Source organism: Podarcis melisellensis (genome assembly GCF_964234715.1).
Source record: "Podarcis melisellensis genome assembly, chromosome: 10".
NCBI lineage: Eukaryota > Metazoa > Chordata > Lepidosauria > Squamata > Lacertidae > Podarcis > Podarcis melisellensis.
In genome coordinates this window covers 45589871-45615891 of record NC_138542.1, presented here as the reverse complement: position 1 = coordinate 45615891, position 26021 = coordinate 45589871, and the positions used below count along the sequence as shown (strand labels likewise).

At 41.7% G+C, this 26021-nt stretch overlaps 1 protein-coding gene and 1 long non-coding RNA gene across 2 annotated transcripts in view; one reads left to right on the top strand and one right to left on the bottom strand.

The window, feature by feature from the left end:
* Positions 1-5203: 5203 nt before the first annotated feature.
* On the bottom strand, positions 5204-11583 carry LOC309379559. The gene is made up of 2 exons (XR_014172536.1): positions 11468-11583; positions 5204-6771 (listed from the first exon to the last, which is right to left on the bottom strand). It is a non-coding gene; the product is annotated as an uncharacterized lncRNA (long non-coding RNA).
* Positions 11584-12028: 445 nt separating this feature from the next.
* Positions 12029-26021, top strand: part of EP300 (EP300 lysine acetyltransferase) — a 74317-nt gene continuing 60324 nt past the window's right edge. Inside the window, exon 1 of the mRNA XM_081928804.1 lies at positions 12029-12697. Within this exon, the coding sequence (XP_081784930.1) occupies positions 12604-12697 (94 nt within the window). The 5' untranslated portion in view covers positions 12029-12603. The remainder of the gene's footprint in view (positions 12698-26021) is intronic.

Genomic DNA, 26021 nt, shown 5'->3' with positions numbered 1-26021 from the left:
TTTCCCTTCTGGCTAACCTTCTGGGGGCCACATGCTAGTGGAGGGAGGGGGCAGAGACAAAGATGGGCAGAGCCATGCATGCAAATATTACCTTTGTACAGTAGGCTAGCTTCTGCACACACTCAGACACCTTCTCTGTCCGCCATCCAGGAAAGCAGGAGTCATCATAGTTCAAGGTCAAATGTCAGCCAGGCCCAAATAAGTTGTGGCCAAGAAGGGAGCACGACCTAGAGTGAGTCCTATGGGTCAAATAGAGAAGACTGAAGAGCTGTATGTGGCCTCTGGACCCAAGGTCCCTCACTCCTGATCTAAAGAGAACCCTGCTGCACATGTAAGACAGAGACTAAAATTAACCACCTGCAAGTGTCCCTATTTTCCAGGGACAGTCCTGAATTTACAGAAGCCATCTCAGATTCTGATTTGATTCCATATTGCCCTGCTTTTCATTAGGACATCCCTATTTTCATTGGAGAAATGGAGTGTATGGAGTTATCCAACCCTGAGCCATCGGAAGGCAGCACTGTATAGGGAAGTTTAATGTTTTTATATGTTTTGGAAGCAGTCCAGAGAGGCTGGGTCAACCCAGTTAGATTGGTGGGGTATAAATATAAAAGTTGTTGTTGTAGTTGTTGATTAGGATGTCTTTATTTTAATCAGAGAAATGTTGGAGGGTATGTAACTGCATCACTGGCAAGTGATAACACCAAACCAGTGCTACATCAATGGCATAGTTCCATCTCCTCTTTCCCCTGTCTACTTGTCCCTCACAATTACTGGACTTATAAATCACTTAGAGGAGTAGAGAAAGAAGCCATAGAGGAGTGACAACTGCCTCTGAAACAACATATAAATCAGCAATTGAATTTATCTGAGACAAGCTAAATAACTAAGGTTGTGTCAGTTTGAACATATAAAACATGTCACATCTTTGAGACTCTGTCTCTGTCCACAAGATGCCCCAACGCTTCCTAACTCAGCACAGGTGGAAAGTGTTGAAGTATCACTTCTGGTGGATATAAGTTGCCCACACATCTCACTACAGTGGTACCTCAGATTAAGTACTTAATTCGTTCCGGAGGTCCATACTTAACCTGAAACTGTTCTTAACCTGAAGCACCACTTTAGCTAATGTGGCCTCCTGCTGCCACCGTGTCGCCAGAGCATGATTTCTCTTCTCATCCTGAAGCAAAGTTCTTAACCTGAAGCACTATTTCTGTGTTAGCGGAGTCTGTAACCTGAAGCGTATGTAACCCGAGGTACCACTGTACACTGGTTTATATTAGTGAGACATGGGCAACTTACAATGCACCTCAATGCTTCCCATATGTGCTGTATCTGGAAGATTTGGGGCATCACGTGACAGGAGGGAGACTGTCAAACAACTATATGCTCTCCCAAGCCCACATTCCCAGAATATTCATACTCCTGTCTCAGCAACATCTATGCTGGCTTGGTCATATTCACAGAATGGAAGGTGGCAGGATCCACAAGGCCATGCTCTACAGGGAGCTGGGTTCAGGCACCAGACTCTGCATTACAAAGATGTCTGCAAACATGAAATGAAGGCTGGCAACATTAACCCTACCATTTGGGAATCCCTTTCAGACGTCTGCAGTGCCTGGAGACAATCAGGTCATGTATCCACAGCAGTGACCAAAGGAGGATCACTGGGAGGAGCACAGAGAGAAGCAATGACATGGTGCATCTGCAGCAGCACAACCACACACTTCTATTTGCTCCAACTGCAACAAAACATGTCTCTCCTGTATTGGCCTCTACAGCCACAGCAGATGCTGTAACTTCCAATGTTTTGTCTTCACCCCCTCGAAAGTATACTCTTCCAAGACAGATGGATACCAACCAAGAATCAAATAATGACTGGAAATATGTAGTTAACTGGATGTTCTTCCTGCCTTTATTGTAATCACTTACAGGGTATTTTATGGGTGAATGACTGCACTGTGCATGTGAAACATTTGGAAATACAATATCATGCTGCAGAGGTTTTGAATTAGAACGTGTAAATCATAATCTAGTCCTGTGTTGAATTATGCTTTAAAATGTTATGTGGGCTTTGTGTGTGCGTGTGTTTTATGTAATAATATATATTAGCCAAGAACACTGGCACTTTCAAAGGACTATAAACTCTGAGATGTAGATTCTGTTTTCAGTTATGCAACTAACAGACTTCATTGTATCAAGGAATTTGCTCCTTCATCTTAAAAAGAGAAGAAGATGTGAAATGAGTATCTATCGCACAGTTCCACAGCACAGAGGGTAATTTCTCTCTCTTTTTACTAACAAGTAAATTATTTTATATGCGGGAGGCAGTGGAAGACAGGAGTGCCTGGCGTGCTCTGGTCCATGGGGTCACAAAGAGTCGTACATGACTAAACGACTAAACAACAACAACAAATTATTTTACAAGTTTAAGTAAAACTAACCTTTTGTTTAGTGCACGCGCGCGCACACACACATATTAGTACTAGTAAGAACTAGTAATTGAAGCTAAGGGCTTTAAACTACCACTCTGCATATTTGAGCTGGCATTGCTCACATGCCCTCTGATTTTACTGATTCTCATCTTTTACTGATTATCGTTCAAACAGGAACAATTTGTTACACAAAGGCAGATGGCTCGGTGCCTTTTTGCTGTTGAAATGGTAACTTACCCACAAAATGTCAAACTGTCCACTTTTTTCTATTTAGGCCTTCTATCTCTTTATCAAACTGATGCAATGTTTGCTCATCAGTGAGATCTCATCGAACGTGCTTACCTCCCCAAAATCTGTGAGGGAAAAACAAAATTGCTTTAAATATAGGCATGCAGAGGGAACAAAACTGGGGCAGCAGTTTTTAAAAGGTTTCGCAGCAAAAGCTACATGAGAATTAGAGAGTAAGGACCGGGTGATAAAAATAAAGTGCTAAGGGAAAATGATTTTTAATCCTGTTATTTGATACTGTCTGCATAGGAATTAATTGGGCTCTGAGCCTAGGTTAATTATTGACTTCTATCTGTGCAGATACTGAGCAGCCATGAAGATATGGATAAAGAGATAAGGAGCAATACAAACTACAGGCAATTGGTAAATCAAAATGACAGCACTACTTGCAGATGCTTCTCCACTTTGGATCAATGTCTGCCATGCAATACCATTGAATTGTTCTCCTGCAAGTCTTGAGGAAAATATGTTAATAACTCCCAGGACCTCAGAACATATGGACAATGTCAATTCCACCTGAATATCCAACAGGACTAAGTTATAATACAGGTGTGGGAAACCCTTGGCCCACCAGATGTTGCATGGCCAATGATCAGGGGTGATGAGAGTGCAAGCCTATGCTTAAGACATGTGCATTTTGGGCCTCTTTATATGCATATGAAAACATTGTTGCGAATATTTATGAGATTTGCTGTTTTCTCATCCCTCTCCCAGAAGAAGAAGGACACTTTGCAGAATTGTAAGAATTTGACACTTTGCAGAATTTGCAGAAAAGTCTCACAGGCACACAAGAGGAAAACAAACAAGCTGTGCTGCTGCCACTGCTATCGGCAAGGCTCATTCATTGAGAAACTATTGGATAATTTATTCTTCATCTAGATAAATCTGGTGAAATGGTGTACCCCATTTTTTCTGCCCACAAATCAGGTGGAGAATTTTGAGAGGACATTTGGGCACAACTCTGTAATCAACATATCCATGTGTTTTTGCTCCTTAAACTGTTCTATGGTCATATGCTGCATACAAAGTGGATGTGGAGATTGGAGCTCCACTACTGAATGGGACATAGTTGTGGGCAGCATGAGGATGCTCCATCCATCCTGGTACCTGCCCACAAATGAAAGGCCCTCCGTAGGAGCATAAAAGAGCAGCTGGAGAAAAGGGCAAAAAACGACAGAAAGAACTGTGTGTGGAGAAATGTTATTTTCTCCATCTTTGGAACTCACTGAGAAACTCATCAAAGCTGCCGTAACCTGGGACTAGCTGTGGAGAGGGCAGCTGACTGTTGAATGGGACATAGGATGAGGAAGCTCCATTCACCTTGGTGCCTGCCCATAAAAAAGTACATCTAGAGTAAGAGATTAGTGTGATGTCAGCAGTTTTGCAGAATCCTTCTTTTTGATATTTTGTGACTGAGTTGTGAGTTTGTCTGTGTCCTGGGTAAGAGCCAGGAGGCTGAGAGGGGAGATATGTTAGAAAGAAAAGGACTTGATATTGGTCTAAATTTATTAGTAATTATTAATTCTACAGTTGTATATGTTATTATGCAATGCTTAAAAAATAATAATGAAAAAATGGTGCCGGTACTCACCATGAAGTTGTTACAGTAAGTGCTACATTTCTAGCATTTGTTTTTTAAATGGACCTTTTAAAAAAACACTGCTGCTATGTATTTTTGTAATACTTGTTGCTTTTATCTGTTAAGTGGTATATAAATGGTCTAAATAAAAGTGTAAAGAAATTAATTCACTGGCATGACTGCTGATGTGGTATTATGAAGACCACATCCTACTATGATAGGAGAGGATTTAAATACAGTAAAAAAAAGAGCAAGGTGAGGTGAATGGGTTCCTTGAGAGTTTGGTCCGCAGCATATATTTTGTCCATGGGGTGATTCCTGTCTGCACTAAGTTATGTATTTGAGTGTTTATATTATGTACAAAGGAAAATTGTGATAATTATGCTATGTGTGAGGAGGGGGAGCTTGAGTAGCACTCCTCTAGTCTTTAACAATAGGCCTGGATTTCTCTTAACTTCAATTTTATATGTTATTGCTTGTACGTATAAGTGTACACACACACAAATGGTAGGTTTTATTTAAACTTATAAAATTAGTAACTAAAATTAGTGTCAGATAAATTACCCTCTGTATTGAGGAATTTTAGCACAAATGCTGATCTCACTTTTTTTTAAGGTTAAGGTACAAATTCCTTAGAACAATATCGGGAAAATGCAAAGCCTCCCATCTTCTGGAGGATAGGTCAAATGATATTACACTGACCGTGGCAAAGTTTCTTTCGGAGGTCGTAAGAAAAAAAGACCATCATGCTCTAGACATAACAAAACGACTACCTCGGTCTCTTTCGCCTGTTGTTTGGTTGTCTTAACTGTATCTTGTTTTAAAACTGTTTTGTGGGTCTATGGACAGCAATAAAGATAAAGGGGGGGGGGAAAAAGAACAATGAAGTCTGTAAGTAGCATAACTTAAAAAATAATACAGATCTCAGTTTATACCCCCATTAAAGTGTCAGTTTTCATGGGTAACATACAAAGATACATACATAAAACACATATTTAAGAAGGAACATAACATTTTAAAAGCATAATTCAACACAGGACTAGATTATGATTTATATTCTAATTCAAAATATCTGCAGCAGGATATTGTTCTACCAAATGTTTCTCTCCCACAATGCAGTCGTTAACCCATAAAATATACTGCAAGTAATTATAATAAAATGAATAATTAACAATTAACTACATATTTCCAGTCATTACTCGAGTCTGACGTGCCATGGGGTCATACATGTTCAAACTGACTCTACTTTAGTTTTTCTGCTTGTTTCTTGACTAGAGAAATCCAACTGCTGTTTTATATTTTGTGTCAGAGGGGCAACTGTCACTCCTCTATGACTTTTTTCTCTACTCCCCTAGCAATGTGTGGGATTTGTGTGGGACAATCTGACTGGGGGAAGGGGAGATGGAGCCATGTCAGTGTTTCAGCACTGGTTTGGTGTTATCCCTTGATGCACTTCCTGACTTAACAAGGGGCTGCAATTTGTGCCCCTGTGCAGGCAGGAGTAAATGATCTCTCCCCTTTTGTGGGTGCAGGAGTGACACTTGGCCGCATTGGTGTGTGGGCAGGCCTACTATGCGGAAGCCAATGGCAGAATCTCTTGGGAAATCTAAGGGTGCTGCATTCTGTCCATGGCCCCAGCAGCTGAGGGGGCTGTTAGGGTGCTGTGCTCCCAGGTTGCTGTAAGCAGACCAGTCCACACTCATGTGGGCCGTTAAGGAGACTGACTCACAGCAGATGGTTTGAGCATGGAGCCTTGTCCAGGAATTAGCACACTGAATGATAGGATCTTTGCCCCGTGCCATACTATCGTTGATGCCCATTAACCAATAAAGGTGGTGTCTCTTCAAAACCCATGAGGAACTTTATGCCTTTTTTTCTTTTCCCTGCACCTGCGCCCTGAACACACAAGGGTGGAGAATGCTGTGTTTTGGTTGGTGAGAGAAACTTTTTAAAAAGTGGAGCAGGGTAGGCTCCTTTAAACATTTTTCTTAGTTTTATATGTAGAGGCAGAAAGATCAGTATAAATCCTATCTTAGTAAATTTTGCAAATGTATCTGAAAGGCTGAATTTGAGACTGTCCTGTTGCTCAGTCAGACATTGGTTGTGGGATCCAAAGTGCTGCCTGGCTGGATTACTAACCAAGTGGTGGTTGTCATGGAGTCTTAATGAAGTTTGATTTCAGGGCTGTATTGAATTGTGGTAGCGACACACTGTTCCTAGCTTTTGAGCATCCAAACATTGCAAGGATGTTTCTTGTCTCTTTGGTGTCAGTGGATGGTGGAGGCACAGCTTTCCATTAGCAGCAGGAGTCAAATATGCAACTGAGTTCCTGGGAAACAGCTTCTCCTATGTCCTTTTCCTGTAGAATTTATCAGAAGGTAGATATGAGAATGGTTTCCCCTTGAAAGATTACACGTCTGTTACACAGCTGCCCAGTTGGTCTGACGTGCAGGTTAACAGGCTTGCAGTCTAACAGACATAACAAAAAATGTGAAGAGGATAAATCTCCCTTTAGCTAGATATCCACTTACGCAGGAATTGCTAAAATGTGGCCTTGAAAGGAACAGAGAAGATTAAGAGCAAAGTTAATGGGGTGCTTGGATGAAGAAGTTTAGCAGGACAGGCATATCCACAGCATTAAATATTCACATTGAATTTAACTGTATTTTTATTTATTGTATTTTTAGCACTTCTTTTATTTATTATATTGGATTTTATTTTATTACAAATTATAATACAATAACATACAATATAAGAATTAAAAGAAGCAGTAAAAATACATTTAAAAAATAATACAGCATCTGTTAATTACAATTGCTACAACAAGCAGGAGAGCCATTAAGTGGTCTACCAAGACCCTCAGTAATTTTCAAGTGGTCCACAGTGAGAAACGTTTGGGAACCACTGACATAGATGTTAAAAACAAGGGAAACAAGGTAGAACTCTGAAGTACAGTACCTAACATGCCAGAAGACATGGGACAGGCAAGCAATCTCCCAGCACCAACTTCTGCGACCAATTTTCCAGATAGGAATGAACCACTGGAGAGTAGTACCACATAGCTATAATCTCTAAATGAACACAATAATACACCAGTCCTTTTATTTAAATTCCCCCCCCCCCCAGAAGATTCTAGAGATTTCACTGGAAGCAGATTGATAGATAATGTTAAGATGATGCTTTAGAAGTATTGGGATAGATCAATGAAGAATAATGGACTGAAGGAGACCTCAAGGCCAAACTCTGTGCACAAGCAGGATTCTCTGCTCTACACTTGAACCTTCCCAAACCTTGCCTCTTTTTAGATGTGGATCTCACCATTTCCTTCAAGTTGTGACCATTGGCAGGGTTGAGGTCAAACAAGCTGGGAGTCAGTACAGCAAAGCTTAGATGTAGCAGGTTGCAGCAACAACAGAATCAGTCCCAACCAACTGACAGGCCGAAAAACTAGATTATCAACCATAATCCACCTAGATTGGGAGCAAGATGCTGTATATGGGTGTATAAATTAGAACTGGGAGGACAGGTAGGTAGGCATAACTGAGGTGGGACATAACTAAGCAAACATGGGTGGCACAGAGGCACTGCTGCAGAGAGAGATGGAGCCTTGGTACCTCTAAACATTTTGGGAGAGTGCAATACTTTGGTGATAGAAGCTGCTCATGATAACATACACATATTCCCTAAACCCCTCTTCCTAGTATCTACCATTTCATTGCTATTTTACCTTCTGGAGTTTATCCCAGGCCGGTGGGGGGGGGGGACTGCAAGGGAGGCTGAGGAAAAAACAAACATTTAGACTGATTCAGTGTAGGGTTATTCAATAAATTCACATATTTTGTTCTGTTGCATGTATAAATTAGATGCATTTCCCTTCTTTTAAGTAATGAATTAAAATATTGAATAGCACTAGACCTGGTAAGACAAATTCTGCCCCCCCCTTGAAGTTTAGCGGTGATTTATTAGTTCATAAATTTTACTTGAGGTGTGATGTTCCAGCCTATTCACTACACATAATTTATTATTTTTATTTATTTCATAAGATGTATACACTGCTTGATTGTAAGTAAAAAAAAAAAAAAACCTCGAACATGAAAACCAAGAAAAAATTACCACCACACTCAAAAAACATTCAAAAGTTAAAAGTTAAAATTGTCGCATGCCACCCCAATCTCTGAGCACTACAAGATTCCAGGGGTTCCAGGCGCTTACCCAGGGTTCGTGTTTCATTTTGGTAGCAAGGCAAAGCAGAGACTATGGTGTCTTTATGATATATTTCTACAACCTGAGCATGAGATGGAGGGGTTCACAGCATCGAAACCCCAAGAGGACCTTGCTTCCCCCATTGCCACAGCCTTGGATTCAAACAGAAATCCTGAGGCCCTCCAGACATTGCTGGTACAGCTTCCATTATCCTTGGATATTGGCCATGATAGTGACAACATCTGGAGGGCACTAGTTCCCCATCCCTACCCCAAGCCCAGGTATGGTAGTATTCTTTTACTGTGTCATAACGTACCACTGTTTTCCTGTCTAGTGTGCTAAAGCTTTGTGCCGTTTGGGTGAAGCAGACCAGGTATTATTTTTTTCCTAATGATGAGATCAGTTGTATGCTTCACAGACAGTGGATTACCAAGGGCGCAAATACTTTTTACAAAACTCTCTGATATCCTGACCTTCTTCAGAAGAGCATAGGACTTTGGCAGGAGATAAGTTTTCTCAAATCTTTCTATTTGGTACACCCACAAACACATTTCAGGAACTGCCTATGAAGATGGACATTATTTTTTGCATGCAAAATAATTTGAGGAAGAATGGTTCATTTCCCCCTTATTTCAATTTGTTATGTTTTGTAATGAATTGTTTTAATGGTCTTTTCTGTTATCTGGTGCTTATTGTGAGCTGCTTTGGGCACAGTCCACTGTGGAAAAGCAGCAGATACATGAAACGAAACAGAAAATTTAGGAACTGCAATCTGTACTAGGACTAGACCGAAAGGGAGTGATGTGTCAGTATTCTTGCTTGGGTTTGTCTCTGTATCTTCCCTCTTACTGAAGATGATTTCCTGGCTCCTGCTTGTGCTGCTCACACATCTCCATCAAAGTTTGAGAGCAACGTAAGTTAAGCTTCACTGAAAATAGGCTTGAGAGAAATAACTGGGATGGGGAAAGCAGCACAGACAAAAGGAGCAAGAGACAGCAGTGGTGTCCCGCAATCCGGCTGTCCTTCGGTGTTCTGTGTAGTAGCACATACCCGAGGAGAGACGTACCTTCCTGTCCTTTTCAGCAACTAGGTCCGGGCCACAGTTGCCTGGATTTTACACCCCTTCTGTGTCACCATATCGTAAGTAATCTTATGGATCACTTTCAGTAGTCCAGTCCACTACAAGTGTCATATAAAGACCAATTCACACAAGTGGTGGAATGCTCTGATCCTTTTAACCTTAATAAAACAATTATTGTGATGAACGGACTAACAGAACTGTCTGTCGCACGCACAGACCAGAAAACCCTTGGAAAAGTGAACGTAGCAGGCATTCCATATTACAGTATGTGAGCAGCTCAGGTGAGGCGTTTCCTACAGGCACTTATAAAAAACCAAGCTAGAAGAAGCAAGCCATGTGTCCAGTGGTCTTGTGAACTGATTGTTCACCTCTCCTACGAAGAGGGAAAGGAAAGAACACGGAACCCTCTCGCTTCTCTACGTTTTACAAAGGAATGACTATGTGAGGAAGGTGCTGCTGTTTCTCCCGGGGCTCTGCAGAGAAAGACTCAAGTGTATACACACAACATACCGAACGACGGAAGGCTCTCCTAGTCTATACATTACTTTACTGTGACCCCCCCCCCATCCCTGCCTTAAGAGAGCATTATGGATTCTTGTACGAAAGAGCGCGGTGGCAAATCACGATAAACACATAGGCGTAGCGTTATAAACCAGACTCGCGGCATTACAGGGAATACGTATCAGTCCCAGCACAATGCTACCCCACGTCTTTTCGCGTAATAAAGCCCTTCCCCCGCAGTGAATTTTCCTTCTTTACGAGGAACAGACATGGATGTTGGCAGGAAAATGCAATTGTGCAAGATCGCTTGATAAAAAGACCTCTGCGCCACCACCTTGAGGCTGTGTGATGATTTTGTTCTCATACTATCACAGGTTACGGCTCATGTCCTATGTCTATATGTGCACGTACACCCTGAGTCGTCGTCCTCATCACATCGGTGTGTGTGTGTGCCTGCACCGTACATGAGAAGCTAGAAGGCCGGCCAAACCCTGCTCTCTTCCGCCGCCCCCCCCCCAAACCACCCCTCGGCTGTGACTCCGGGCCGCTGTCTTTGCAGTGAGGATCAGGGCCTGTCTTCCTACGGAGGGCTTCCGATGCGTACCGTGGGCAATACCAGGTCCAGAGTACACAAGCTCAGCGCCCCCCCTTCCCCCATTACAATAGGCCTGTCCCAAGCAGCAACCTCGCGGTCTATTTTGGCCGACAGAAAACACAAGTAAAGGCGGGGGGAAGCGGGCGAGCAGCTTCTCCTTCCCCTTTAAGAGGCGGAGGCGAGAGAGTTTGCGGAAGGGATCGCTCCGGGAGCGCAAGGCGAGTGGCTGAGCAAGTCTCGTGACCGCAGCTGACCCCGCCTCGGGTTCTCCCCCTCCTCGGCCCTCCGCGTTCCATTGTGTGTGCGAGCTGCGTGCGTCCCCGCCTCTCCTTTTTCTGGCCACGCCCCTTTTTTCTCTTGGCTCATTTCCGGCCGCCGCCGCTCGCTTCCCTCTGAGGAATCGGGAGAGTGAAGAAACAACAGCCGCCATTTTGTTTGTGTGTGAGCGACTGAGGGGAGGGAGCGAGCGAGAGGGACCGAGCTGGGCGGGTAGAGCCTGGGAGGTGGAAAAGCAACGACAGAGACCGACAGCCGCTCAGGGCCCCTGGCCGGCCAGACCTGAGGGAACCCGAAACCTCCGTGATACACCCCCTACACCAGCCTCGCAGCCAGTAGGGGAGTACGCACTCCCGGCTTCGGCTAGTGACTCGGGACCCCGGGTGGACCCCACCCACAGCCTCTCCTGGCGACTGAGCCCGTTCGCGGGGTCAGGAGGCCGCCTGGCTCCGGTTTGGAAAGCTGTTTCTTTTCTCTGCGCCCCCCCTTCCCTCTTCCCCAGGTACTACATGGCGGACATGAGACGGAGCCGCTCCAGAAACGCCTGAGGCATCGCGTCTTCGGTTCCGAGGAGAGTCTTCTCCTCTCCGCAGACCAAGCGCTCGCAACCATCCTTATCCCCCAGGGAGGGGGAAGAGGCAGAGAGAAGGGGGGGAGGGGCCGCCGCCGCCGCCGCTGCTTTCTCCTCCTCCTGCTCTGGGATCGATCCCTCCATCTGACCAGAAGGGGGGCACCCTGCTACAGAGAAAGAAAGGAAGAAAAGGTGGGGGCGCGGGGTGCGAGTCCTGAAGCCCACCCTCTCCAGCCCCCATCCCGGGATCTCTGCTGCCTCCATCGGGACAACAACCCCTCCTCCGCCTCCTTGTTCCTGCACAACAAGATGTGAAGCGGAGACTCCTGGGACTTAGCTTCATCCTCCTCCTCCTGCTCCTTACGGCTCCCCTTTCTGCAGCCATTAGTGACTGGCGAGAAAGGCGCAGGGGGAGTTGGGGACCCTCGACACGCTCCGTCTGTGACCCCCTTCCCTAGTCCCTTTTTCACTAGCAGTGGGCATTTCTCTCCCCCCCCCCGCATTGCAAGCTGGTTTTTGGAAGGAGAGGGAAGGAACTGCGAGCAGAGGAGAGAGATTCTTTCTCCTTTTTTTCTCCTCTCCTCCTTCGCCCGCCTCCTTGTGGCGATGAGGAGGAGGAGGACGACGCCGAGGAGGAAGAGGTTGATGGCGGCGGCGAAGAGGCAGCAGGAGGAGGAGAAGACGACGACCCCCCGGAGGATGAAGATGGTGGTGTTGGCGGCGGCGAGGAAGCACCAGCAGCCCCACAGCCGGATTTAATTCGATTTGTAAACCCACCAACCCCGCATATTTGTGTTTGGAGAAGGGTTTGTTCCGTTCTTTTCATCCTTGTTTTTCCCTGTGGGCCGGAGGAAAGACTGCTTCCACACCCTATTTCCCATCTCTGTTCCCCCTTAGTCGCTGCTACCCAACAGAGATAGATCCCGAGGGGCAGAAAAAGAGGAACTTTGTCCCTTTCTTCTTCAGTTCCTTCTCTTACTGTTGTTCGGTTGATTCCGGATCCAAGAAGAAGGCTGACGACTTTGACGAACCCCATCTTTAATTTGGGCTCTGTTTGTCTAAAAAGAATTAAAAATGGCCGAGAATGTGGTGGAGTCGGGCCCGCCTTCAGCCAAGAGGCCTAAACTCTCCTCACCGGCGCTCTCTGTCTCTGCAAGCGATGGCACAGGTCAGTCTCTCTTGTTTTTACCTCACTGCATATGGGTCCCTTCCCTTCCTTTCCTCTTGAATGTCCCCATGTTTTGCACAGTCTGTTGTCTAGTACCCTTCTTATACTCTTCTCTTTTTGCCTTTCTGTGTACCTACTTTTCTCTGCACCTTGCTGCATTAATCACATTGGGTGTTTAATTGCTGCTGCTGCCCTTTCATTGAAGGGGCTATAAGCATGTCTGTGTTACTTGCTTGCCCGTTTCACTGTTCTGCAGCAAATGAAACCTTTGTTAAAAAAAAAGCACCAACAATCCTAAACTCTAGTTATAGTGTAAATCATTACACAACTGTTATCTACATTTTTGTGCATGTAGAGTCCTGATTTTTGTAAAATCTTGCTTTTTAAAGATGAGGCATTCAGTCTTGATTTTTTTTTTTTGCTCTGAGCAGTATTATGATGGATAGTTTGTTTCCTCCACCATTTCTTTCATAACCACAAAGCGCTCTTAAATGCCAACATTTCTGTTTGATCAAGAGTCGTAATATTAATTGGCGAATAATGTTTGTCTTGACATTTTGTTAAATAGTTCACCTGATTTGCCTTGAGAAAATATGGAGCCACCTTTTTCTTTTGCATCTTCTACTTCCTTGCTTTGAGACCAAAATGTCTGAAATTCCCATATAGTCTCTCTGCATGTGTGAGGATGAGTACAACTATTCTTAACTTTTCTGTCTGTATTTTAATATGATATTTCTTGAGGTTCGTAAAAGCCAGCTAGTTAGAACTCTAGAACTCCTTAGAAATTTTGGATGCAAGTTACAGGTGTTCATTTGGTAACAAACGTTTACTGGTTGTTTTAGAAGTTCAGAGAACTAAATCACTGTAGAATGCAACTGGCTATACAAGTACTGGTATTGCTTTTCTGAAGGTATAGGTATGGGGAGTAAGTAATCAAACAGTGCAGTAGTTCTTAACTTTATTAGAGGAGAGGAGCTCTTGAGCCACATATCTGGGCATTGTGGTTAGTGATGGTAGCCAGTTTTGTACATTGAACTTGTTAGCACTACTTCATATATGAAGACAGGGGGGAAATGGCTGATATTATTTGATGCATAACAAGTTGTTTTCATTTTCTTGTCTTTTAGTTTGAATACTGGTTGGTTTAGCATAATTCAGAAAGCTGTTTTAAGCATTTGGTGCTGAGCAATTTTTTTTCTTGAATCCACTCTCCTGAAGAGCACTGTAGTAAGTTTAGGAACTTGATTTCAAATGAAGCAGCATTAATTACACCATTTATTGGGATATTGCACTTACCTGAAAATCAACAGGTTCCATTGTACTGGTAAGCAGAATTAGAAGCTCTGGCCAAAAAGCAAATACTACATAGGTAATGCAGTATATACTCATTTCTGCATACTATGCTACAGAGTGGTATTTAGATTCATGTCAGGTCATTCTCTTAGACAGAACGAAGCCATGTAGTTAAATCTTAAAGCCTGCAAACCTATGCACACTGTAAGAGTAGTTTTAATTTTTGAGTGGACATGCCTGTGCTTAAAAGTCAGTGCAATCTTGCACATATTTACTCAGAAGTAAGTCCTATTTTGAGATTCCTAACCATGTCTACTCAGAAGCCTTATTGAACTAAATGGAGTTTACTCCCAGATTACAGGGGTTAGGATTACAGTGAATATGCTCAAGATTGCATCCTTTATGTAGTTGTGTTCAGTGAATGATTCCTTTGCCTATGAGAATTGCATTACTCTTAATATCCAGTAAGCATATTTTAGTTGTTTTGTTCTTTTATAATATTGGTAAGCTATCACATATCTTCCTACCTTATTTGAGAAGTATACTAGACAAATCTTAGTGTCTTGTAATGGTTACTTGGTTTGTTTACTAGGCTTGTTACCTCCTTTAAAAAGGTAATTATTGACTAGTAATAAATGATCTATAATGCCTATTTTGATTGAATCCTCAGTGAAATACTAGTCAACTGGAGATGTTAAGTGTAACGTCGATTTAGCTGTGTTTGGAGAAATGCTAAGTATATTCAGCATACTGCAACCAGAGCTAGTCAAATTTAATCTCCAGAAGTACTTTATCTAGAGTTTAGATTGTACAGATACATTACTTCATATTTAGAATGTGGAAATATAGTTACTCTTACTTTATGTGTTCAGAATATGGACATGCAGAGAAGTAATTTAAAAGATACTAACATGTGGTATGGTAGTAAACCTCATTTTGGAAACAAACTAGTGGTCTTCCCCCCTATAATGCTGCGTCACAGTGCTGCATCTTTTTCTAGCTAATAGAAGCCCTAGCTGCCTTATTTCTGTGTTCTTGTTTTGATGCCTTAAAACATATTTAATACAAGTTTAAAAGCATATATAGTTGTAGAATACTTCATATTAATGCTGAAATCATTAGAGTATATGGAGATATTAATGTTGGAGAAAAAAGACTGTTGATAAATAGAAACATTTCTAGATATGTCATTGCCATAAGAATAAAGTTGGCAATTTGTGCAGCTTTTCTGTGTGTATGCTGAACAGCAGTATTATTGCTTAGAATTCCCACATTGCCTGTATTGACTGCTATCCGGAATACGGTGCTTCCCCCTTTCCTCAAACAAATGAGTTTTGCTATAGTATTATTAATAGCTTTCATATTGAGTGGAAGGAGATGTCTTTTCATTATTTGATTATAACAAAGTTGTGTGGTCCTGTATGAGCTCAGCTAAAAACACAGGTTAGAACACAACACAAGCCTGTGCTGCTTTGAGAGAGAACACAACTACTGTATGCCATATCCATAAAGTAGTGCATTGTGTTATGAAAGCTCTTATTAAACCTACAGTATATGTTTTAATTTAGTTGTGTTTTGTGAAATGAAATACACATTTGAGAATTTTAGTTAGTGTAAACCTATAAGGTTGCATTTCAGTTGTCTTTCTGAAGGTTAGGTATGTAAAGAACTCTTGAGTAAAAATTGGAATATCATCCAGATACATACAGTGCTGATGTTGGGAAATGAGGCAGAAAGTAGGTAACGGACCTGCATTTTAAACCTGCTGCTTCTGTTTGGTATGTGACTGATTTTACAGACTATCATTTTACAGAAGCAATTTGTTTCTGTCACCTTGGCTACTTTGCAGCAACAGGCAAAACTAAATGTGTGCAGTGTACATTCAGAATAGCTTTGCAGGTACACAGCTATTCAGATTCTATGTCAGGACCCAAATAGGTGCTTTAAGCATACTCAAGGTCTTCATGGATTTTTTTTACTGCACCTATGTGCTTTTGAACTGTTCCTCAGTTTCAAATCGATTTTGGAATGGAGTAGGATCTCCTGTTTGAAAAACACAGAAACCCCTTACCTTTGAGATGTATTAATTCCAGTATCATAAATCCTTGTCGTTAATCTCATTAGCCTTACTTTTCTGTTTGTGCATTAAACTTCTTGTTGTATGCTTATTTCTCTGTCTGTGTACCTAACTAGAATTATTATTCTGATCTTCAAAATGTACAGTATAGCATTATACTCAGTCAGAGTTGTGTTTTTCTTCTGACAAATAAGCATACTTTCAAATGACTGAAGTATGATTTGTATTTCATACTTAATTTGGTGTATGTGTGCCTAATTTTGAACAAATCACTTCAATTATTCTTTTGATATCAGTTTGTTTCAGAGGTTATTGGAAACAGTATATCCCAGCTGCAAAATCCATAAGAATGAGCTGGAAAAGGTAGAACAAAATGGGAAAGTTTAGATGACTGCAAAGTATAAGTTATTTAGTATACGTTTTAGCTTTCTCTGTGAAAGATGGGAATAGAAAGCTACTGTAAACTATTAGTTTTAGCTTTCTCTGTGAAAGATGGGAATAGAAAGCTACTGTAAACTAATAGTTACTATTGTACCACTGGCAACACACACACATAATGGGCTGTAGTGCATTTACCAACCTTGTGTATAAGGAATAGTTGTTCATCTTTTTCTTTCTCACTGCTTTGGCACCAATGCTGGTAGTTCCCTTCATGTCAGAAGAGTTAAGACTGCAGGTAAAGTGGATAGTGGAGGAGACCATTCTCTGTACTCCTCTTTACTTCTCCTGTCGCTTTCACCACATAGCAGGAATACCTTGCCGTTGTCCTTGGGATCAGGAGCACTGGGGAGAGGTGGCAGAGGGTTCTTGTCTTTTTTCATAGCAAGCAGTTGAGCCTAGAGACCATTTCCCCAGGGATGAATACCTTTGACCTGGGAGCCCAGCAAAAATGGTGGTAATAAGCCATGGAGCTTTAGTTTCGGACTACAGGCATTTGGCCATTGGAAATAGAGTAAGTAGTTCTGGCATAATTATAATATTTTTATAAGCAATTTAATGTCCAATGTTCCTTACTGTTTTCTAATGTAGGGAGTTGAAAAATGTAAGCTAGTTTTATAGAGTGTAGCTCTTGATGTCCTTATTTCAGTGTGCATGCATGTATCACTGGATTTTAGCAATTGTAAGGTAACTATTAAACAATACAGAAGAATACTAAGTTGCAATCCCTGAAAACTCACATATCGAAGTAAGTGCCAGTGAAATCAGTGGTGCCTTAATGCCAAGTAAATATGATTTAAAAAGTGCTTCAAAACACTATTAAATTGTGGCACCGTAAATAGTGTATCTACTTCCAAATGGTGGAGTCCCAGTGTGTTTCAAACACTTAAGACTGCTTTTTAAAGCTTTTTACATCATTAGTATCATCAGTACTATCATGTCATCCAAACAAAAGCTAAACAGTTTGCAGATGGGGGCAGACTAATTGTTAACAAGTCACTAGAAATAATATGTTTGACAGACTTTCCTAAACCAATCTCATTTATCACTGATCAATACTAATGCAAAAGTTTATACTAGACCCTGTAGAAAACATATTTCTAAGTATGTTGTAGGAATTGGAAGCATTCAATACTCTAGGTGTATAAAATCAAACTAGTAGCTGCATAAATAATCAGAGCGATATGCATTGTAGGTGAAGCATCCCTCCAAATAAAATAAAACACTGAGTTTTGGATCACAATGACAATTCATCTGTGGTATGTGGATGATTGAAGAACAAGCTTTTACTTACTAAGTTATATTTAGTGTTAAAGCATTTGTTTTGCAAGGGAGCAGCAAAATTTACTTAGTTGTGGCACTTGAAAGACTAAAGTTGCAATAGACGCTCAGCACTACATCAGGTGCTGCTGGGCATTGTGATAAATGTTTAAATGGCTCAAACCACCAGGTAAGCTTGTTAGGCAGCCCACCAGAGCTAGTCCTGCTGTAATTCTGAACACATTTGACTGTAAGACATATAATTGCACAGTAAAACCTGTTGTCCCATAGGCTTTTATATACCAGAGCCCACTTTATGAAATGCATGGTATTATCCTTAGTTGTCAGATATGTAGTAGCCCTAGAGATGTAAGAGTAGGACCAGGAGTCTTATCAAATTTCCATGCTGAGTTGAATGTATATGCAAGAAGCTTGCTGATAAGTTAACAGTTTCCTGATTAGCCCTTCATTAGGAGCTTAGCAGTCAATTTATAGTTGATGTAAAAAAGAAGGTTTTTTTGGGGGGGGGGAATCTAGAAAATACAAGTAACCTCATTGCTCTATGATTGGGGAACTTAAAAAAAAAAACTTGAGAGAGAAGCAATAGCCTTCTGCTTTGTTTTGGTGTAACTTCAGAGGAACATACTGAAAAATCATGTCATTTGCATAGGAGATGCTCGAATCTGGTTTCTGTTCATAGATCCTAAATGACCAAAGGCAAAACAGAACTTTCTGAGGTTTTGCTGTTGAACATCCATATCTTTCTCCCCTTAAATAATACTTTAATGTGCAGGACTTTGCTTGAACTCATCCCAAGAACATGAGAAGTTATGGGTCATTCGTACTAGTTTCAATTCACCAGGTAATCATAAGCAGTCTTGTACAGCCTTTGAATAAGCCCCTTATAAAAGTAGTTTCCAGGCTATTTTCTCTTAAGGCAGCAGCAGCTACTGCAGGCAACTAGTTAGGGTTTGGTTCATAGCTTTCTCTGAGTCTCAGCCTCTTGTAAAGGGCAGTGTCTTTGGAAGGAGCAGTTATCTCCTGTTGATAAAGACTTACCTGCATGGACTGTCTGCAGACTAGTCACTTTCTTAAGTTACTGGGACTTGATTTGCAAAAAAAGGTATTGACTGCAGAGCTCTCTGCACAACAAAGCAGGAGTCATCTGGTATAAAGTACTAGCTCTAACTTAGTTTGGTTAGTACTGAATTGAACATATCCAGTAGATTTAACTTTTAAAGGAATAAACTCATGCTGAGAAGTGTAATGAAAATTTTTGGTTCTGACTTGGCATCTAATCGCTTGGAGGCAGATCCTAGTCACCACCAGTGGCAGTAACTCACTTTCTGATAACTGGTGTTCACTTGGGGCACATTTAGTGTCTCACATGAACCTGCCCTTTTCTGAGCTTCCCTGCTTTCTGAAATGAGGTTGGTGGTGATTAGGGAAAGGGGCATGTTTTACATGTGCGCTACCATGTATATGCGCATTGTAGAATCCAGAAACGACCCGGAAACGTCATAAAGATGTCATTAAAAGGGTGAGGTGGAACGGGTTGTTTGCAGGCTTTGTCAATAGGTTTCAGTTATACGCAACGTGTGCAGTGCCTCAGAATGTAACCCCCGTATAAACAGTGGACTGCCTGTAAAACAGTCAAAGTTGCAGGATGGTAATGAAACAGGAAAGTGACCCATAGTTATTAGTTGCATTTCACGGCCTTTTGGCGCTACTGTTCACAACTTTTCCTCTCTGGCAATTACATATAATTGGTATAGTTGAGGATAGTGTTTCACAAATCTAATGAAGTAGACTCTGGTTGTTGGTTGCAACAATGACAGCACTACCATGAAATAATAATAATAATAATAATAATAATAATAATAATAATAATAATAATAATAAATAAAATTATTTATACCCCACCCATCTGGCTGGACTTCCCCAGCCACTCTGGGCGGCTTCCAACAAAATATTAAAATACAGTAACCCATCAAACATTAAAAGCTTCCTTAACAGGGCTGCCTTCAGATGTCCTCTAAAAGTCTGGTAGTTGTTGTCATCTGATGGGAGGGCGTTCCACAGGGCAGGTGCCATCACTGAGAAGGCCCTCTGCCTGGTTCCCTGTAACTTGGCTTCTCGCAGTGGGGGAACCGTCAGAAGGCCCTCAGCGTTGGACCTCAGTTTCCGGGTAGAACGATGGGGGTGGAGACACTCCTTCAGGTATACTGGACCCAGGTCATTCAAAGTGTTGGTGTTGACCTTTAAAGCCCTAAACGGCCTCGGCCCAGTATACCTGAAGGAGCGTCTCCACCCCCATCGTTCTGCCCGGACGCTGAGGTCCAGTGCCGAGGGCCTTCTGGCGGTTCCCTCATTGCGAGAAGCAAAGCTACAGGGAACCAGGCAGAGGGCCTTTTCGGTAGTGGCGCCCGCCCTGTGGAACGCCCTCCCAGCAGATGTCAAAACGATAAACAACTACTTGACATTCAGAAAACATCTTAAGGCAGCCCTGTTCAGGGAAGTTTTTAATGTATGATATTTTAGTGTTTCCTGGTTTCTATGGAAGCCGCCCAGAGTGGCTGGGGGGGGCCCAGCCAGATGGGCGGGGTATAAATAATAAATTATTATTATTATTATAGGGCTTTAAAGTTCAGCACCAACACTTTGAATTGTGCTCGGAAACATACTGAGAGCCAATGTAGGCCTTTCAAGACTGGTGTTATGCGGTCTCGGTGGCCGCTCCCAGTCACCAGTCTAGCTGCCGCATTCTGGATTAGTTGTAGTTTCCGGGTCACCTTCAGAGGTAGTCCTACATAGAGCACATTGCAGTAGTCCAAGCGAGAGATAACCAGAGCACGCACCACTCTGGCGAGACAGCCTACGGGCAGATAGGGTCTCAGCCTGCGTACCAGATGGAGCTGGTAAACAGCTGTCCTGGACACAGAATTGACCTGCTCCTCCATGGATAGCTGTGAGTCCAAAATGACTCCCAGGCTGTGCACCTGGTCCTTCAGGGGCACAGTTACCCTATTTAGGACCAGGGAGTCCTCCACACCTGCCTGCCTCCTGTCCCCCCAAAACAGTACTTCTGTCTTGTCAGGATTCAACCTCAATCTGTTAGCTGCCATCCATCCTCCAACCGCCTCCAGACAAATAGATGATTACAACAGAAAGAATTATTGCATCCCCAAATGCTTGTGTGGGCTAGATGTAGATTCTGGGTCTGAAAAGATGGACGACTACTACCTAGTCAACATATGCTGCAATAGATTTTGTTTCGGTTATTTAGGAACTTTCTGCTATCTTACTTTTACTTTTCTGAAAACCAGCAGTCCTAAAGATTAACTTTTATCTGTTAAAAAATAGGCTGAATAAAAACAGCCTGAAAGGAAACTTTGGTCCACATTTTGAATTGCTTCTGTGCTTTAACCAGTTTGCCCCATACCATATTTTCTATCAAAAAGGTGACATTTCTTGAAAGAGATGTGTTGGATGGGTTCAGAGGTGGGAAATATTTCCTGAGAGCACTTCAACTTCTTGTTTATCTAGCTTCTGTGATTTTTCTTTCATATTATTGTGTCCAAAATAGACCTTGGAAGTACTGTGAAACTGCTAAATACTGTATTTGAAGAGAAATGCAGAATTTTAACCCTTCTGCTTTGCTTGGAAACAGTTAGACTACAGAAATCTAAACTGAATATATTTTACTTTGTCATGCAACATTGCACAGGAATGGCTAGAATTTTGAAATGAGACTCTTTTTGTTGTTTAAGTTCATTTTATTGAAATATAGAATGCTGGAAACAATAGCAAAACTGCAAAAAGTTTATTTTCATGTGATCCTGTGTGTTGTATTGCATTGTAACTAATCAGACTTCATTCTGAAAATTAAGCTCCATTGACAACCATAGGACTTCCAAGTAAATATAATTAGGATTGGATTATTCTATCCTCAGTTGTGTAAGCAACAACTAAATATTCTACCCAAATAACAAATCTGAATGATGTGCCAAATATATTTGAAATTTGTCCATTCCCTTATTCCAAGTTCAACCTGCACTCAGATACCTGAAATGAATATTTCCTGGGAAATACAGTCGTACCTTGGTTTTCGAACAACTTAGTTCTTGAACGTTTTGGCTCCTGAATGCAAACTGTTCTGTTTGTGAACTCTTTTTGGAAGCCAAATGTTTGACGCGGCTCCCGATTGGCTGCAGGAGCTTCCTGCAGGCAATCAGAAGCCTCGCTTTGGTTTCCGAATGTTTTGGAAGTTGAACAGACTTCTGGAACAGAACTTTTAAAATTGGCATTAAAACAGCCTGATTTATTCAGTGGTGGCTATCTAGTCTTTTATATATTTTATGTGTTTGGGTTATCAGTGTATTTGGATGACTTTAAACAGTAAAATAATACAAATCATATATACTTATGCCAATAAAGGCCAAGAACAACAAATAACAGCTAAATTTAGTGTTTAAAGTTAGTTGTTTAAGTTTTAACCGATACTGAACTGAAGCCAGATGGAAATAGGGCTGTAGCTTATTTCCTGTATGATGGTTTTTAGTATCGGGAAGCTCATGCTTTCCACCATTTCATGAATGAAAGAAACATCCTAACCAATATTCTCATGTTTTCTTCAAGTGTGTGTGAAGAGCCAAAGAAAGCTATTCATGTACATCAAGGATGGGGAACTGGATCCAGATGAATCTTTATCTCCTCTGCCCCTGTGGGTCAAGTTTGCTAGATGGCTGGGATCACCCATCCTTCAGTCACCTGACATCAGTGTCAGGTGACTTGCTTTTGCTATAGTTTGAAATTGAATCTAATGGATGTGGGTGCAGTGCTTTGTGTCAGTGATCAGCTAATCATCTGATGGCTTTGATCACTGGTGCTTGCAAAGTGCTCTGCATGGAAGTTTGCAGGCACTGCTGATAGGCACTGCCTGCACCCCCCTTCCACCACAGCTTGACCTTTACCTGTTCCAAACTTGAGTTCATGTACAGCAACTGTGGCTTGACTGGGAGGCTTGATTCTTGCTAGCCTGGGAGGCTTAACTTTGCCTTGGGTCAGTGGTTCCTCACCACAAGTGTACATTAAAGTAAAGAATGTTGACAACATCATTGTGATTTAAAATTGCATTAATATTTTTGTGAAGAAGCAACACACCTCAACAGGTTCTGATTATTTGAACCTCCATTAAAAAAAAACAAAAAACCCCAAACCCACGCTGTTCTTGCCTAGAACTAACATGTCCCTAAAAGAGGAAACCATAGCACTGGGAACTAATCGTTTTCAAAATACCGTATTTTTCTCTCTATAACACGCACCCGACCATAACACGCACGTAGTTTTTAGAGGAGGAAAATCCGTAGGCATACCACCCGTAGGCATTCCCTCCATAACACGCACAGACATTTCCCCTTACTTTCTGGGAGGAAAAAAGTGAGTGTTATGGTGCAAAAAATACAGTAACTGTTGGCATATAAGGGCAACCCTGTAAACTGCTGTCCTTAGTGTAGTTCAGTACTCATCTGGCCTGACAGAAACACACATTCTCCATTCTATTAGAGTGTATGTTTGATATATCAGTTTAAGGTTAGTTCAACCTAAAAAATCCCACAGTTTTAAAATCAGTTGTAAGGGGGGGGGGAACCAAATCAAGTGACCCAAACATTCATATTGCAGTTTCAGAACACCTGGCAAGTAAATGATAGGTTAAGAATATCATAGGACTCCTGGTTAATTGAATACTAATGAAAGTGTTAAATCTCTAGAAAAAGGTATAACCATTGCTTATTTTCTAATCCACATTTTATGGATTTTTTTTTGTTTTTGTTTCTATAGTTCTAAACATGCTGAAAATGTACACTTTCCACTCAGAATGCTATGAGAAGGGCAGCGTCTGTCTATTGTAGTAAGAGTTTTTAAAAGCCCTCATTGCATTGTGTTTTATAATAGAAGTTCGTATTAGCCTTTCTCTTTCTTCACCTCCAAAATAAATCAATTGTACTTTAGAGTGAGACATACCTTAGAATGCTGCCTTTAAAAAGTTGCATGGCATTGTTGGGTTGCTTGCCTTGCAGTTTCTTTGGGTGTGGCAGATATCATTTGTGTTTTTCTTTATTTCTTCCTTGTTTGCTGAAGGATAGCATAATCCATGAGCTCCATAGTGAGATGTTGCTGCATGTGTGTATGCTGACTCCAAGACTAGAACCCTTCCGATGTTGTTGAACTACAATTTCCATCAGCCAAGCAAGCATGGCCAGTGGCTCAGGATAATGAGAGCTGTAGTTTGGCAACATTTGGAGGGCCCAACATCTGAATGCCACTGGCATTTGCATACTGCTCATAGGGGTTAGCACTTCTATGGAAAACTCCATCAAGCATGGTCATGTCAAAGCAGGCCACTATGTGGCAAATACGAGCCGTTTGCATTCCTCACAGGTGTTCCTGCTGTCTATGAACTGCCCTCTCAAGAAAGACTTGCACATGGAAGCAGGGAATGTAGATGAGAATGCTAAGCTAGCTTGGGCCTGGTTTGCAGATAATGCTAAGCCAAATTAACATAGTAAACAATACCATAATCACAGGTGTCCCAACAGATGATCGGGCAAACATTGGCTTGTTTCCCCCCTGCCTCCTTGCCTGCTTTGTGCTCTACCTGATATGCTGAGAAAATGTCTACAGGCATTGCCCAGCTGTGACACCATGCTTCCTTCCATTGGCTGGCTGGAGTGGAAATCTTACTCCATTAAAATCGTTGGCAGTGTAGTTGATTAACCTTTTCCTTCCACTGCTTTGCTTTATTCCCCTACTCACCAGTCACCCATAGGGTTGCTCTGTCACATAATTCCGTTGCTCCTACCTTGGTTAGGACAAATCCTGCCCCCCTTCCTCAAGGAATGAAATGTATCTGAGTGAAAAGACAAAGTTGAACATTTTTGCAAATACTCTTGGACTGGAGTTAGAAACAAGAGGGACTAGTTTTCTTTCACAGGCAAGATTCCATGAACTGGACACTTGTCCTCTGGAAGGAAGAATAGGACTTTGTATGTGTGTTGGTGGGTTTTGGTCCAAAGGGAAATCATTGAGTTGCTGCTGCTGGCATTACTTCACCTATCTCATCCTTTCCAATGTAGCCTGAAGTGTCCCTCCTCCCCCTTTCCTGTTTAAAATTGGTACTTTCTGATATGCTTAGAATATATCCAAGCTGTAAGCCCCACTAAACTTACTGGAGTTTACTTCTGAGTAGACATGTATAGTAATTTAGATAGGAAACCATAGAATCATAGAAGCAGAGAAGAAAGAAAATTAACTGGGGGAGGGGAAGAGTATCCATAAAATGGCTGCTTGTGGACAGAATCTTAAGATAAATTTATCTATTATTTATTAAATTTGTATACTGCCCTATACCCACAGGTCTCAGGGCGGTTCACAGGATAAAAACAGAATATAACACCACAAAATGCATAATCAAAACAAAACAACCCACGGGTAGTTTTCTATGGTAGTTTTCTTTTAAAATAATTTTTAAAGCCCCACGCTCACTCATGCAGGCATGACTTTAGAATGTTAGTAACAGGCTTTTAAGCTTTGTAAACAGTAGACAATGAGTGAAGTGCGGAAAGCTGGTCGTAATGAGAAATAAACACTGTTTAAATTTTTATCTCCACAACTCTTCTGTGAAGTCATGGTGGGTCAGAGCAGACAAATTTCTGTTAAGGAATGCAATTTTATTAATAGTTGCCATAACGCAAGTTGCTTTAAGAAATCTGGAGGTGGAAGAATTGTTTGGGGGGAAAGGACCATGTTACTAGGGAGATCTAGCAGTGACATCATTTATACTCTTACTACTGTCTCTGTACCTTTATGTGGAACAAACAACCACACTTGAATTTCATTTTGTATGAAGGTGCTCCAAAGGTGGAGCAGGTTCTTGCAGGTGCATTTTTAGTGGGTGTCTAGGGCTACTTTCTAGCTTGAGTTGGGTGAAACAGGTTTTGAAACTGAAAGTCCATAGTCAATAAAAAGATGCTGTAATTGCTTAGTTGTAGGCACTATCATTCATTTCCTTTGTTGTGTGTCCGAAATGGTTTTGCATAAATAGATGCACGAAGCCTAACATTTGGCAGTTGAGGCTTGCAGCATTTAAAACCTACTCCCCCCAACCCCCCCACTGATGTTTAAAAGGCTTTTGATCTTTCGATTAAAAAAAAATCCAAGTATTTTTTCATGATTGAAGGTATGTATGTGTGTGGG